At 33.7% G+C, this 14,184-nt stretch overlaps 1 protein-coding gene across 1 annotated transcript; it reads right to left on the bottom strand.

Annotated features, from left to right (window-relative positions):
• Positions 1-6,563: 6,563 nt before the first annotated feature.
• LOC143227195 (uncharacterized) lies at positions 6,564-11,886 on the bottom strand. Its single transcript, XM_076458688.1, has 4 exons — positions 11,642-11,886; positions 9,285-9,419; positions 7,720-7,952; positions 6,564-6,936 (listed from the first exon to the last, which is right to left on the bottom strand). Exons 1-4 carry the CDS (start codon positions 11,728-11,730, stop codon positions 6,917-6,919), a joined length of 477 nt encoding a protein of 158 aa, XP_076314803.1. The 5' UTR covers positions 11,731-11,886; the 3' UTR covers positions 6,564-6,916.
• Between the last annotated feature and the right edge of the window lie 2,298 nt (positions 11,887-14,184).

Raw genomic sequence — 14,184 nt, 5'->3', positions numbered from 1 at the left:
TCTTTTTTGTTTGCTGCTTTCATTATTCTTCTTTGACCTCATGGTGGCTTATTTAATTAGAATATTTAGGAAAACAAAAAGAAAAACGAGAACGTTCACAGCAGATTTTAGCGGGGGTGTGGACTGGGCGACAGGTGCGGGTAAAATGTTTTGGGCAAGCTTGGCGTGGGCTGAAAATGGTCGAACGGTCTTTCGGGTCATCAGTCGGGTTATTTCGGGGATTCGGGCCACGACAGCTTGGTTCGGGAACCGAGTTTATGTTCAACAACCGAGACATTTTTTTCTCAAACAATATGTTCGAGAAGGGAGTCGTTCGAGAACCGAGGTATCACTGTATAAGACCACACTGAACATTTTGATAAAATGTCTCTTATAAGCACAAAGCTATACAAAGGGCTCTCTGCGTTATGCCCACCACAGGCCTAGAAAAAATAGTTTCTAGCATTATAAGTCCTCAGACATATCGTTGTGCCACTGGGGGAGAGGGGCACGTATCAGGCTATCTGCAGTATTCATTGAGGGGAAACGAACTCTTCATTTTAGCGTTGTAAATCGGAAGACACCGCAAATTAAATGTATTTCTTTCTTTGGGGTTCTGGTCCGGTATGGCCAGGGGGTTAACGCGCTCGACTCATAATATGAGGGTCGCGGGTTCGAATCCCCGTCGCACCAAACATACTCGCCCTTTCAACCGTGGAGGGCATTATAATGTTATGGTCAATCCCACTATTCATTGGTCAAAGGGTATCTCAAGAGTTGGTGGTGGGTGGTGATGACTGCAAAATTAACCCTCGTGTGGCTTTGCGCAAAATTAAAAAACAAACAAATCTTTGAGGTTCGGTGTATAGATCGACCACTATTGTTAAGTAAGCCCAGGATGTTACTTTTGTGAAGAAATTCTGATAAATTATTTTTAAATTTTGCTGACCTGCACTGTGGAGTAATCAAGAGAACCACAAGTGTTTTTTTTATACTTTTCAAACGTTACAGGCACAACTTAAATCAGAAACGTAATAAAAACTTTACAAAGTTTTAATCACAATTGAATCCCTTTTTGTTGAAAAAATACTAAACCTTTTGATGTAGTGAACTGCTGTTAAGCGTTTACAAAATTAGTTTACATAATAGAAACTTACTTTTTGGTATAATACTAGCAATATTTTAATATAACGAATGAGAACAGTATATTTGAAATAACTGATTTGATTAACTGTAACTAGCATGTGAGATAAATAACTTATAGTTATGAAGACTAGATACAGCTGAAGTAACAACATACTTACAAATTAAACAAAAGTAAAATGAACAACTCAGTTTTGATTAAATATGATATTAAATGAAGAGTTATTACCGGGATTCTATCTTTGAACTTAGGTATAAGACAAGAGGTAAAATCAAGTATTGTTTTAATAATAAAAAGTATGCTTATAGACTGGCAAATACGGTACATTAGTTAGGGAAAGAGACGTACACTGCTGGCCAAAATCTTAAGACCAATGAACATAAAGGAAAAATATGCATTTTGCGTTGTTGGACTCAACCACTTATTTGAGTAGAGCTTTGAAAGATGAAAATAAGAAAAGGGAAAATAAAAAAATAGTATTTAATAGAGAAAATGTGAACACTATGAAATTAGCCTAAATGCCAGCTAGTCAAAAGTTTAAGACCATACTGAAACAAAGCGTTAATCGGTAAACACGTAACGAAATTTAGTCATTTGTGTTCAAGCATTAGCGTTGTCAACATCTCCCACTGACATCTTCTGTATTACATTGGGTAAAAACATGGCAAAGGCTAAAAAGTTGACAGAGTTTAAACGTGGCAGAATTGTCAAGCTGCAAAAGCAATTTCTCTCTGAACGTGCCATCGCTGGTAAGAGTGGGCGTAGTAAAACTACTATTGCAAATTTCTTAAAAGACCCTGAGGGATACGGAACGAGAATTTCAAGTGGTCTGTCCATGAGAATTTCGCTTGCGTTGAGCAGGAGGATTCGACAGGTTGTCCAGCAAGACACCAGGCGATCGTCGAACCAGATTATGAACTTCATAAGCAAGAAATAAAAATATTTGTTACTATTAATTTTGGTTTTATTTACTCTTGAAACGGAACGCTTTTGAGAACAGTGTTGAATTACATCTTGTTTGGATAGTGTTCTGTATTTCTCTCTTTAAGATTATTATTCTATATATAAAACCCAACATAACACTTTGCCGCCAAAGGAGAGATAGGAAATCGTTACTAGTTTTTATTTTAACTCTTCACATCTGTTTGACTCTTTATGTCAATGGCCGGAATGGCCAGGTGGTTAGGGCTTTCAACTCATAATCTGAGGGTCACAGGCTCGAATCCCCATCACACCAAACATGCTCATCCTTTCAGCGGTGGGTGCGTTATAATGTACTGCTCAATCCCACTATTCATTGGTAAAAGAGTGGCCCAAGAGTTGGCGGTGGGTGGTGATGACTAGCTGCCTTCTCTCTAGTTTTACACTGCCAAATTTGGGAAGCCAGCCCGGTTAACCCTTGCGTATCTTTGCGCGAAACTCAAAAACAGACTCTTTATGCCATCAAAGTGAAACGAAAAGTTGTTGTTGTTTTGAATTAAGCACAAAGCTACACAATGGGCTATCTGTGCTCTGCCCACCACGGGTATTGAAACCCGGTTTTTAGCGTTGTAAGTTCGCAGACATACTGCTGAGCCATTGGGGGCAACGAAAAGCTGTGTTTACTACCACTTACTTACGTATACATATTGTAATGTAAATACTATGAGGGGCGTTTTGCAACAACTTAATTATACAAGTATTACACGAATTAATCAGTATAGAATTTGTATTTTTATATGTTTTACAGTTAAATGTGGTTACTGATTATCATTCGTAGAAATTACAGGTGGTTTTATGAAGTATGGCATTCTGAAAATAAATGCTTCACAACGCATACATACTGTCTATTACCACTCGTGACTGAAGCGTAAAAAGATAAACTATAGCATGATACAAAATTGTAAATGTTCAGCGGTAGAAAATCTGTCAACGAAGCTACATAAAGATATGGAAATACATTTTGTGATGTACTTAAGTAAAGTGTTATACATGTGTTCACTTCATACATTTTGTTAGTCTATAAAGTTCACAGCCGCATTTGTAATATTGGACCTAGAATGAATCCACAATGCACAAATTTGCCGCGATCAGCCGAAGCGCCATCGCTTGACCTAAAAGTAATCTTTATAGGTATACAGTTAACGGACATTTCAACGAAGGTGGGGTCACGATTGCTCGGAAACACACTGCTTTTATTTTTATTGCCAGATTTTATTAATCTTCAGTTTTGAATTTTCACAATCAAAACTCTGTTAAAAAGGCGGTGATTGTATTTTTTTTCTAATTTCTTGTAATGCTTATTGCAATATGCCCTCTGAAATATCTATTATGTCACTCAACATCACCGTTTCAATGTTCTGAAGCCAGACAGCTTTGGCATTTGATTTGTATCAGTCCTCTTTCGGGTAAGTATATAAGTCAAACTGAGCAATAAAAAAATCCTTGTTAGGCTGGGTGTTCGTCTTATAAATCTGGATCGTGTGATCAAAATCCGTTGTCGAACATGCTCACCTTTTCAGTCAAAGGGACGTTATAAATTTGACGGTCAATTTCACTGTTCGTTGATAAAGAGTTGACAGTTATTAGCGTTGACTAGCAGCCTGCTTTACATTCTATCACTTTAAAATAAAGAACGGCCGACAAGGATAGTCCTCGAGTAGCGTTGGGTTCAACTCAACAAATAAATAAGCCATAAAAAAGTTAAGAACATTGAAACAAATATAAAGAAATGGTTCTGTGTATTTCCATTCGATTTCTTAATGTATCGTCCCTGTGAATTAATTTATTTTTACTTAATTAGACATATTAATTATTTATACGGTCTCCGGTCTTGATGCTTTGTTTCAGAGGATGACGAGTGATACGTTTTAATAACGAGATTTCTCTATGTAAAACTCACCACGCTTCACACAAAACTTTTAGTATTATACATTGGTGAAAGTGGTATAAAAATATCGCAGCATTAGAAATAACACAGTTAACCACTGTGAACATTGAGCTAACACTGTATATAATCTAGATAATTTAAATATGCCTACGTCTGTTTCGAGTAGAGAGGTTAATGTGAACAGAGGTAAAATTTGTGAATCAAATCACAAATCCTTCTATCAATATTTGTACTGAGAGATGTGTAATTTGATTCGTGTTGTTGTGACTCAACGTTCTTAGTGATAACGCAAAGTAAAACAACGCTGCACGTCACTTTTAACAGTCTCTAATTATACTGTTATAAATTTAAAGTTTAACTATTTACAGACTACAGACGTCAACTAAATGATCGCACAAAACTGACTGATAAAGAATTAAGATTTCTTTTCGTGTATTTGAATTTTTATAATTTGGTTTTAAATATAAAATATTAAGCCTAATAAGGCCTAGTGAATATTGGGATTCGTAGAATTAAAACCCGTTCCTGAAAAAAATCATCCTTTCAGTTGTGGGGCGGTAAAATGTGGCGGTCAATATCACTATTTGTTGGTAAGGAGTATCCTAATAATGGGTGATGCGTGATGTTGACCAGTTACCTTCCCTCTAGCTGTAACTTCAAAATAAAGGACAGCTGGTGAAGATAGTTCTCGAGTAGTTTTGTCCGAAAATTAAACAAGCAATTAAGAGTAGGGTAACATCGTTTATTATTGTTTTTTTGTTTTTTTACTTTTAAGTGGCTTCTTTTAGTATTGAAAATAAGCATGAATTATTTCCCTGCTAAACAGATTTAATTTTGTCGTAGAACGAATAATTTTTAAAACGTCTTTAGATTAGTTAATGAATAAATCAAAAACATGGATCGAAAGAAAAATGCTCTGCCAGTTCGAATAAAGTTTTACGGTAGCTTTAAGAATTAGGAGACTAAGCAAAAGCAAAGACTAAAGTTGCTTTATCAAAACATACGATGAGTTTGTTTGTTTTTTAATTTCGCGGAAAGCTACACGAAGGTTATCCGCGCTAGTCGTCCCTAATTTAGCAGTGTAAGACTAGAGGAAAGGCAGCTACTCATCACCACCTACCACCAACTCTTGGGCTACTCTTTTACCAGCAAATAGTGGTATTGACCGTCATATTATAACGCCCTCACGGCTGAAAGAGGGGCATTTTTTGGTAAGACAGGGAATTTGAACACGCGACCCTCAGATTACGAGAAGAGCGCCTTAACCAACTGGCCATGCCGGGGCCCAAAACATTAGACGGGAAGTTTGTTTGTAGTACAAGATACACAACGACTAATACTCGGTCGGTCTATCGTGAGGAATCGAACCTTTAAAGGTGAAAGTCTATAAACGTGCCACTTATCCACAAGGCTACCGATTAGACAGAATGATGAGAAATTTAAAATGAAAATTCTAGCACAGAATTCACCAGGGGGAGCTGAAGTTAAAAGACGCAGTTAAACTTCTATTGCTAAATATAGAAAAGTTATACATCTAAAAAGACTTGAGTCTGGTGTACCCTTATCCAGCTGTTATGTTGCCGCACTGTGAATTCAAGGATTCACGGTTCGCTTCCCGTTGCCACGTGATTTGCACGTAGTAGTAGTGAATGCGCTATAAAAATGACGATTGAGTTCTACTAATCGCTTCGAGAAGCCTAAGATTTGGCTGTGGTACTGTTGAATGGCTAAATTCTCTTTACACTACCAGCTCAAAATTAGAGACGGATAGCTCTTGTGTAGATTTACGTGAACACGCAAAAGAAAGAAACGTAACTCATTTCTAAGAGTAAATTTTGTTTTTCTAGAAAAAGAGAAGTAAAATGCATACTTAAATAAAAGGCTTATAAGACAAGTTCTTTTATATACGTTTTTTAATTTGTTCTTTTTTATCGGCGCAAAGCTACTAAGACTAAACTAAAACCGTGCCTAATTTTGAACTACTGACCAGCAGAAGGAAAAAAAATGACATTTTATCACCCACATCCACTCTAAGAGATTGACTATCACTCTTATAACGTACTCATAATTTAAAGTGAAGGTATATTTTTTATGTATCCGAGAGAGATTCGAACACTGTTCACCAGCTTCGAAATCTAGAGTACGACTACAGGACCAATGTGTACCAGAAAATATGATAATAATTAACAACACTGGAAGAATAATAAATAGTCATTGTTTTGGCCAAATGACATTCATCATGGTGTTAAACTTTAACCATTTTTTTTACCTTTTTTAAAAGTCAAAGCACTTTTAAAATTTTCTCTAACGTTTTTAGATTTTACCACCTCGAAGTAACTGCACTTGCTTTTGTTTTACAATGTGTGTCAGTTTGATTTTCACACATCCATAAAATTCTTTAAGTATTAAAAACTTTATGTTTACATTTCTGACACCACTGTTAAAATACAGATATCAGTAAAATTTCGGGAATGTAAACGTTTATGTGTTTTTGTCGTAAATATAATTAGAAAAAAGTTATCGAAAATGAAGTAAATATTCGAAAAAACTGAGCAAACAAGTTAATTTATTTTTAAGGCAAAATAACCTTTTTATTTTATTGTGACAAAATTGCACACCGTCTATTATCAACATGACACAAACGAAACGTCTAAAAAAATTCTACAATATGGAAAAGTCAAATTAATTTAAGAAACAAGTATGCATCGTCAACTCTCTAAACAAGCCCAAAGTTGCAGGTTTCTGCATGTTGATAAAGTAGCTAAAGGTTAACAATATCCTAGATAGTAAGATCGTATGTAATTTTAGCTTTACAATATCCAGAAAATAAATAAATATATACAAAATAAATATCAACAAAAACATATAGATTGCTCTAACAGTTTTTCCGCTCTCCATTTTCTCCGAGTGGTTTTATTTTATCTTTAGCTTTCTCTTTGAAGTCCTGTAAGCAGATAAGAATACAAATATTCTGAATTTTTTTGCATGAGACAAGTTTGTTGTAGACTTATTATTTTGGTTTTAATTTTACAAAAACTTAATATTTTGATATTTTCTGAGTGATTATACAGATTCCAAGGTTAGGAAGCAATTACTATAAATTTTGTAAAATGGCCAGAAAGATTTGAACAAATCTTACAACATTCATGTGATCGTTGTTTTAATCTAACTCGTGACAAGATCAACAACCCTCTATCCATGATTAACAATTTTAGAAAAAACTAGTCAAGGCTACAACTTTAGCATGAATAACGTTAAGAATCCGCTCATATCACCATTTGTAGATTTTTATCAAATACGAACAATATGTACTTTTTGATGAATCACGCTTAATTTTGTCTTATCCTAAACATTAAGCCAGCAACTTTCTGTGTGAAATGCAGACAATAAAAAAAGGGATTACATAATGATAAGAAAGCTTCAGACCTTTACACAATCAATCTTAGAAAACTCGTGATTGTGAGTTGAGAATTCTATGGATGTCTATAACTATGCCGTCTCAGTATTGAAAGAGCTTTCTGTAACATGTTCGATATCACTATGCCACACACCATTGACTGATGATAACAAGGTTGCGAAAAAAATTAGAAGTTCACTTTAACACATAACATTACAAACACTTGTCCTGCATGTATAGATTTCTTTGCAGTATCACATTTAGCTAGCTAGAAAACGAAACAGGTGCTTTGTTTTATATCTATAATGAAGAAGATTACAGCATATTTACCTCCATTTTCCTCCATTTGATCTTTATTTCTGATTTGTAGTTTAAACAATAACCTCCATAGATGAAGAATGTCCAGGGGAGAGAGATCGGTGTTCAACAAACTTGAAGGCTCTGAAGACATCGAATTTTCATATTTTTCTGTGCTATATGTGGGAAAGGTGTACGACTGTGGAAATTGTTCATCGTATTTTTTCTCAGCAACAGAGATACCGTACGACCTCTTTCTTTTCCCTCTACAAATAAAGTGTATTTATATGAATAAATAAGCTTAATGTAAAATCAGGTGAATAAGTTTAAAATTACAATCTATTAAAAGGTGAGTTTACTGATTTTCAGAAAAAGACTTTACGCAGTACAAACCTCATTTGAAATATAAAATGTCATATAATAATAATAATAATAATAATAATAATAAAAAAACACTTAATTTGATCTATACTATTAAAATGCATATAAAAATTATGAGATTCAATCGTGTTTAATGAGAGGATTTTTTTTGGACATACATGAGACATTTTTTGCAGATTTTCCACATGTCAAGGTGCAACGGTTTCTTCGAAGACGATTTAGTTCTCGTTATTTATATTGAGAAGAGTACGAGACTAAATAGGCCAATATCATCACACAGTAGTGTAAAATACACGATACAGCGTATGTTAGTTAAACTAACGAAAATAAAAAACTTTTAAAACAAAAAAGTACAAAGACTATAAAAGTGTCGTAAATGGTTTCCTCATTTTTCCACTAATATTTTATTACAAAAAATTTTTGTTTTGTTTTGGTTAATCCTCATATAACGCTATTCACAAACATAATGTTTACGAAGAATGAGGGTCGCGTATCCGTCACATTTTCAAAGATAGAATAATTGTTTTGATAGGATGACCATATGTATGTTCTCGCTACAGAAACTGTTCTCTTACACCGAACCACGCTTATGGTGCTGTTCTCGTGATAGTGGAAGTTTGGTACATTATTATAACTTTAGATTACTCTCGTATTACAGTTTCATTATTACTGTTGTTAAAAACGAAGTGATATAATATTTTAGTATATGCTCAGTAAAATCATTGTCACCTCACGTATTTCGTATCAAACAACTCAAAACATGTGTTTTAAGTATAAAAAGTATGGTCTACGAGTTAGTCCTAAGAACAATGGGTCGATAGTGATCCATTGGTTAGTATGTCGGTCTAAGCATCTGCGGGACCATTATTTGGGTCCCATTACTGAAAAAAGAAGAAAGAAAGGAACAACCTATATTGAAGAAATGGGATTTTTATAAAGATGACGATTTAATCCTATTATCTGGTAAGACAAAAGTTGGCGGTGTGTGCTGTTGACAAGTTACCTTTATTCTAGCGCCTGATTATTCTTCTACAGCTTTGCGAGAATTCTTGAAAAATAAACTGTTCTCTGTAGACAATATGTATTATAATGTCATTTTTGCATCTTTCTTTATTATCAAGTATTTGACACTTCATACCACAACGCAGTATATTTAACACACTTACAAAATTACCAAACCAAACGAATATAACAACAAAGAGGTGAAAGGGCCTTACAAATTCATAGGATCAAACACTCCAAAAGCGACAGGGCTCGTAATCTCCTTAGCACGGTTTCGGGCGTGTTTATACATTGCGATTAAAGTCTCTAATTCGGCTAATCGCTGATCAGAAACTCCACTACGTTTCTCTCTGAAAATAATTTATAAAAATGTAGAATAAATTTTAAAAAGATGTATATACTTGTTTTTTTTCATATTCAATATAGTTTTTTTTCTCAAAAAGAATAAAAATGATATCTGTCCACATACTCTCTATTTTCCCAACAACGTTAAAATATTATTGAGTGTCGTATTGTAAACTGGTAGTGTAAGATAGAAAATAATAATCTAATAACACAATGTCATACTGTAAACTGTTCGTTTAAGATAGAATATAGTTAAGTAATGACGGAGTGTCGTATTGTTAAAACTTATCTGTTACCAATGCCATGAGGTAACGGTGTTGAAACAGTGGCTTCTATGCAAATCAAATGCAGAATATAATTCAGTTAAAAGAAAAATCCCTTGTTACATACCCGAACCAAACAGTTAATTTTCATATTTTTTTAAAATTATCATTTTCCTGTTTTGTTTATTTGTTTGTTCGAGAATTTTGTGCAAAGCAACATAGAGAACTATACGTTTATAGCTGTCCCTAATTTTGAATTACTAGATTATACGAAAAATAGCTATTCCACAGCACGCGCCCAAATTTATTGGCCACGATTTTCTAACCAAATAATAAGTTTATAGTAGGCTAAGAGCTGGTGAAAGGTGGTGCTGACGAGCTGCCTTCTCGCTAGTCTATTAGCTCAAAATTAGGGACAGACAACGCAGATAACTTTTATGTATCTTTACAAATCTGTTTTTCGAAACACATTTTAGTAAATTATTTATGGAACAAATTACTTGTGTGTTAATAACTTGGTTGGTCATAGGATTCTTGATAAAAGAAGGAAAAAAAAACTATCAATATGTGAATACAATCGATAAGGCTAATTTAGCAAGATTCTGTTTTTCAAAGGTATTCTGAGGAACTTGTTTTGGATTAACATGTCCTGTTATCCGTCGACGTCTTGATTTATACTTGCTATGAGACTAATCCAGAAAGCAGGCAAAATGTGCCTTACAGGGTGAAGACAGATTTTGGTAAAGGTGACTAAAATCTATTACACACATATGATAGTGCATTATTATAAAAGGTTCACATGAATACCGTTTTTCCGGATTTATTAATATTACTAAAAACTTCTTCGTTGAGTAAACGGTTAGTTTAAGGACTTATAACAGTAAAATATAGGGTTCAATTTTCCGGGGTGGGTACAGCACAAATTGTCTGTTGCTTAACTTTGCTCTAAAATAACAACTAATTATTAATACATTATGAACATTATATGAATTTGAAAAATTTATTATTATGCTTACTATCAATTTGATTTAATTTTAGTGTTTGATTTATATTTGTCATATATGTTTATACCGAAATTGAAATCTGAAACTTGAAGGAGGGGAGCAAAGGGTTTAAACTGGAAGGTCAAAGCTACACACGTGATACCCTCCCCGTATCAGAAAACAAGCTATGTATTAAAATTTTTATATTTACAGAAATTCTAAACAGTATTTTAAAGTCAAGAGATAATGCAAAGATAAAAGTTATTATAAGTGGATAAAAGGAAAATGAACTTGAAAGCAGGAACAGCATGCTAATTTTACGTGAAACGTTTTCAGTCTGTATATAATGTTCCTAATATACACGTGGTGGAACAAAGAGAGAAACTTATCAGCAAGTAGTGTCTTGTATAGGATATATTTCCACAAGAGCTGATTAAAGAAAGGACATAAACGAAACGTTTCGTAAATATTTACTTGTTATTTTCAAGATAATTAATAGACAAATGATTATAATATGCAGTTTATAATAAACCAATTACAGAATTAACAAATTTTAATTTTTAAAATATATTTTTTGAGCAAAACACTTTTATTTAAATATTTGGATAAAATTATATGAAGAGGTAAAAACTGTTTTTTTTAAATCTACAATCGTCAATCAATAAATATTTTAATACAATAATAGCAAAAATTAAATTCATATTTCTTGTTCAATTAGAAAAAACAAATTTAAATATTCTTTGTAACTCCATGAGAGTAATAGTGTTAAAACTTACAGTCGAATTATTGAATTCTGAGTTGTTCTCTTCTTTGTTTTTTTTAATCATGTAAAGCATCATGATACAACGGTATGTCTGAGGGTTGAAGTTGCTAAAATTAGGTTTCGATACCCGTGGTGGGTAGAACACAGATAGTCCATTATGTAGCTTCGTGCTTAATTCTAAACAAACAAAGCGACGAACTAGTATGTAACATGCTTACCTATTGTAAGGTCTTCCAGCGGTTAAACAGAGCAATACTAGAAAGGTGGCAATAAATAAAGTCGGATTTATCTTCCTCCATAAAGCCATCACCTACTTTGTAAAACTCAAGCTCACCCTTGATGATACAGCGAATTTTTGGTTGGAGTCAGGCCTATTCCAATAGCCTTTGCTGACTTCTGAAAGCTTGCGTCTATTTTACTCGCTAGACAAAGTGGTAGTTTTGCAGGTAAAACTGAAATCATACAATGGTATCAACTTATTAAATACGCTTTGACATTATTGTCTCCGCCCTCTCTCTGTCACTTGACTTACGAACGAATAAGAACGCTCGACGTCATTCACTAAAAACATGACGCAACAGTTTTATGATAGATTCTCGATCAAAATGACGAAATATAATAAACCATTCTTAAAATTTTACTGGTAGAGGCTACAAATCTCAATTCTCATCATAAAAAGAAATTATTAATTACATCAAATAGATTTCCCAAGTCCAAATTGAAAAAAAGTGATGAAAAATATGTTATCTTAACACGTGACCCCACGTGCATCACTCATCTCATATACGAAAGATCTGACTTCATACAGAGTTTAGTGTTATATTATTTCTTATTTCACAACTATACTACTCAATATAGTTACAGAAAAGTCAATAGACACCTGATTAATGTTTCTGAAAAGTTAGGTTTTACAAAACTTTTGAAACTTTCGTTTTCTTAGAAACTTAGCTATTTTGTTTGTGTTATAAAACATACGCAGTGAAGGTGGTTGAAATAAATAATTAATTTTTAGATATCATAGTTAAGTAACTGTTATAAGATACTCATATTTTTTTAATACAGTTCTCTTTGTTTATTATAGTTAAAAATTATAAACACCTTATAAAGAATTACATTTCAAGTTATATCCATGTAGTTACAAAAATGGATGTATTGTTTTTTCGTCTGTTGGTTAGTTTAAGACTATCAAGCATTGCTATGCTAGTGCATACAGATTCTCAGTGTGTAATGATATTTTTTCATTTATGACGAACTGTGAATCTTATTGACCTGTAATACGAGGGAATGCGTCGATTTCAAACCGGATAAATCCTTCTTCGACACAATTCATATACACAGGGAATTGTGTGATAGTCTGACGGCTTCTTATGGCAGCTTTTTGTAATATTGTTTTCTCAGTACAGTTTATGCAGTTTTTGGAAATTTTGTCAGTTCTTTTCAATTTATTTATTACATATGCAACAAATTACTATCTATAGGACTATCTATAATTATTTCTCTTTGTTCATACTGACTCTTTTTTTTGTTGTTATATTCCTCTCTTATTAAGCTTACTGTCGCCCATGAACTATAAACGGCCGAGAACCTTTAATACAAATTTGGAACAATACTTTTAAATTACATCTTTAAACATGTGTCACAGGGTGTGTGTTTTTTAAACAAGTTGTTGAAATATATACCAATTGCTTTACCCTTTAACGGCTCTGCGTGGTCAGGTGGTTAAGGCACTCGACTCGTAATCTGAGGGTTACAGGTTCGAATCACTGTCACGCCAAACATGCTCGCCCTTTCAGTCGTGGAGGCGTTATAATGTAACGGTCAATCCCACAATTCGTTGGTAAAAGAGTAGCCCAAGAGTTGGCGGTGGGTGGTTATGACTAGCTGCTTTCGCTCTAGTCTTACACTGCTAAATTAGGGACGGCTAGTGCAGATAGTCCTCGTGTAGCTTTGCGCGAAATTAAGAAAAACAAACAAATTCCCCCCTTAATAGTGTTGGTCAACAAGTTGTAAAATATGAACCAGCTTCACAACTTTTTAACAAGATTTATTTACATGTTATGAAGCAAGGACCGGCTTATTAACCCTCTCATTCTACGATTCTCTATTTCATTACTGTTGATGTTTTAGAATTTTCGCGCAAAGCTACATCAAAGGATATCTTCGTATTGATGTTCCAGAGTTTGGACAGCCAGACAAGGGACGAGAATTTTGCTCACCGCCAAATCTTGGATTACTATTGTCTCACCCAATACTGGAATTTCACAGTTAATCTTATAGCACATCCATGGTCCAAAATTACTGAAAGCGTTTTTACGACAACAAGCTAAAAGCCACGAACCCTCAAATAAACAGTCGAAGCATATTAACTTCTAGGCCATTCTCGGTCCATTTCCACATACCTCGTAAAAATGTTTTTCTAAGTCTTCCTTATTGTCGTATTAGGCTTTGATTTTATGTCCGTATTTGTGTATTTAATTAATCATGTAATTCTGAAAAGGCATATCTTTCGTGATTGTCGAAATAGGTCTTGCTAGTTTAAACTGTTCCATTCAGAATCTCTAAGATAATGTTTCTAGCAGGATAGTTATGGTTGATTTAAAGAGTGCTTATATGTTTGTTTCTTATTCGGTGAAACAAAAGAAGAGATTTATTTCTCTTAGTTATTACAGTGGAATTTCACTGAACAAATGATAAACAGGATGGCAGTTTCAATCAAAGTAAGTAATAAACAGGATGGTAGTTTCAATCAAAGTAAGTAATA

Source organism: Tachypleus tridentatus, chromosome 9 (genome assembly GCF_004210375.1).
Source record: "Tachypleus tridentatus isolate NWPU-2018 chromosome 9, ASM421037v1, whole genome shotgun sequence".
NCBI lineage: Eukaryota > Metazoa > Arthropoda > Merostomata > Xiphosura > Limulidae > Tachypleus > Tachypleus tridentatus.
This window is presented reverse-complemented; position numbering and strand designations above follow the sequence as displayed.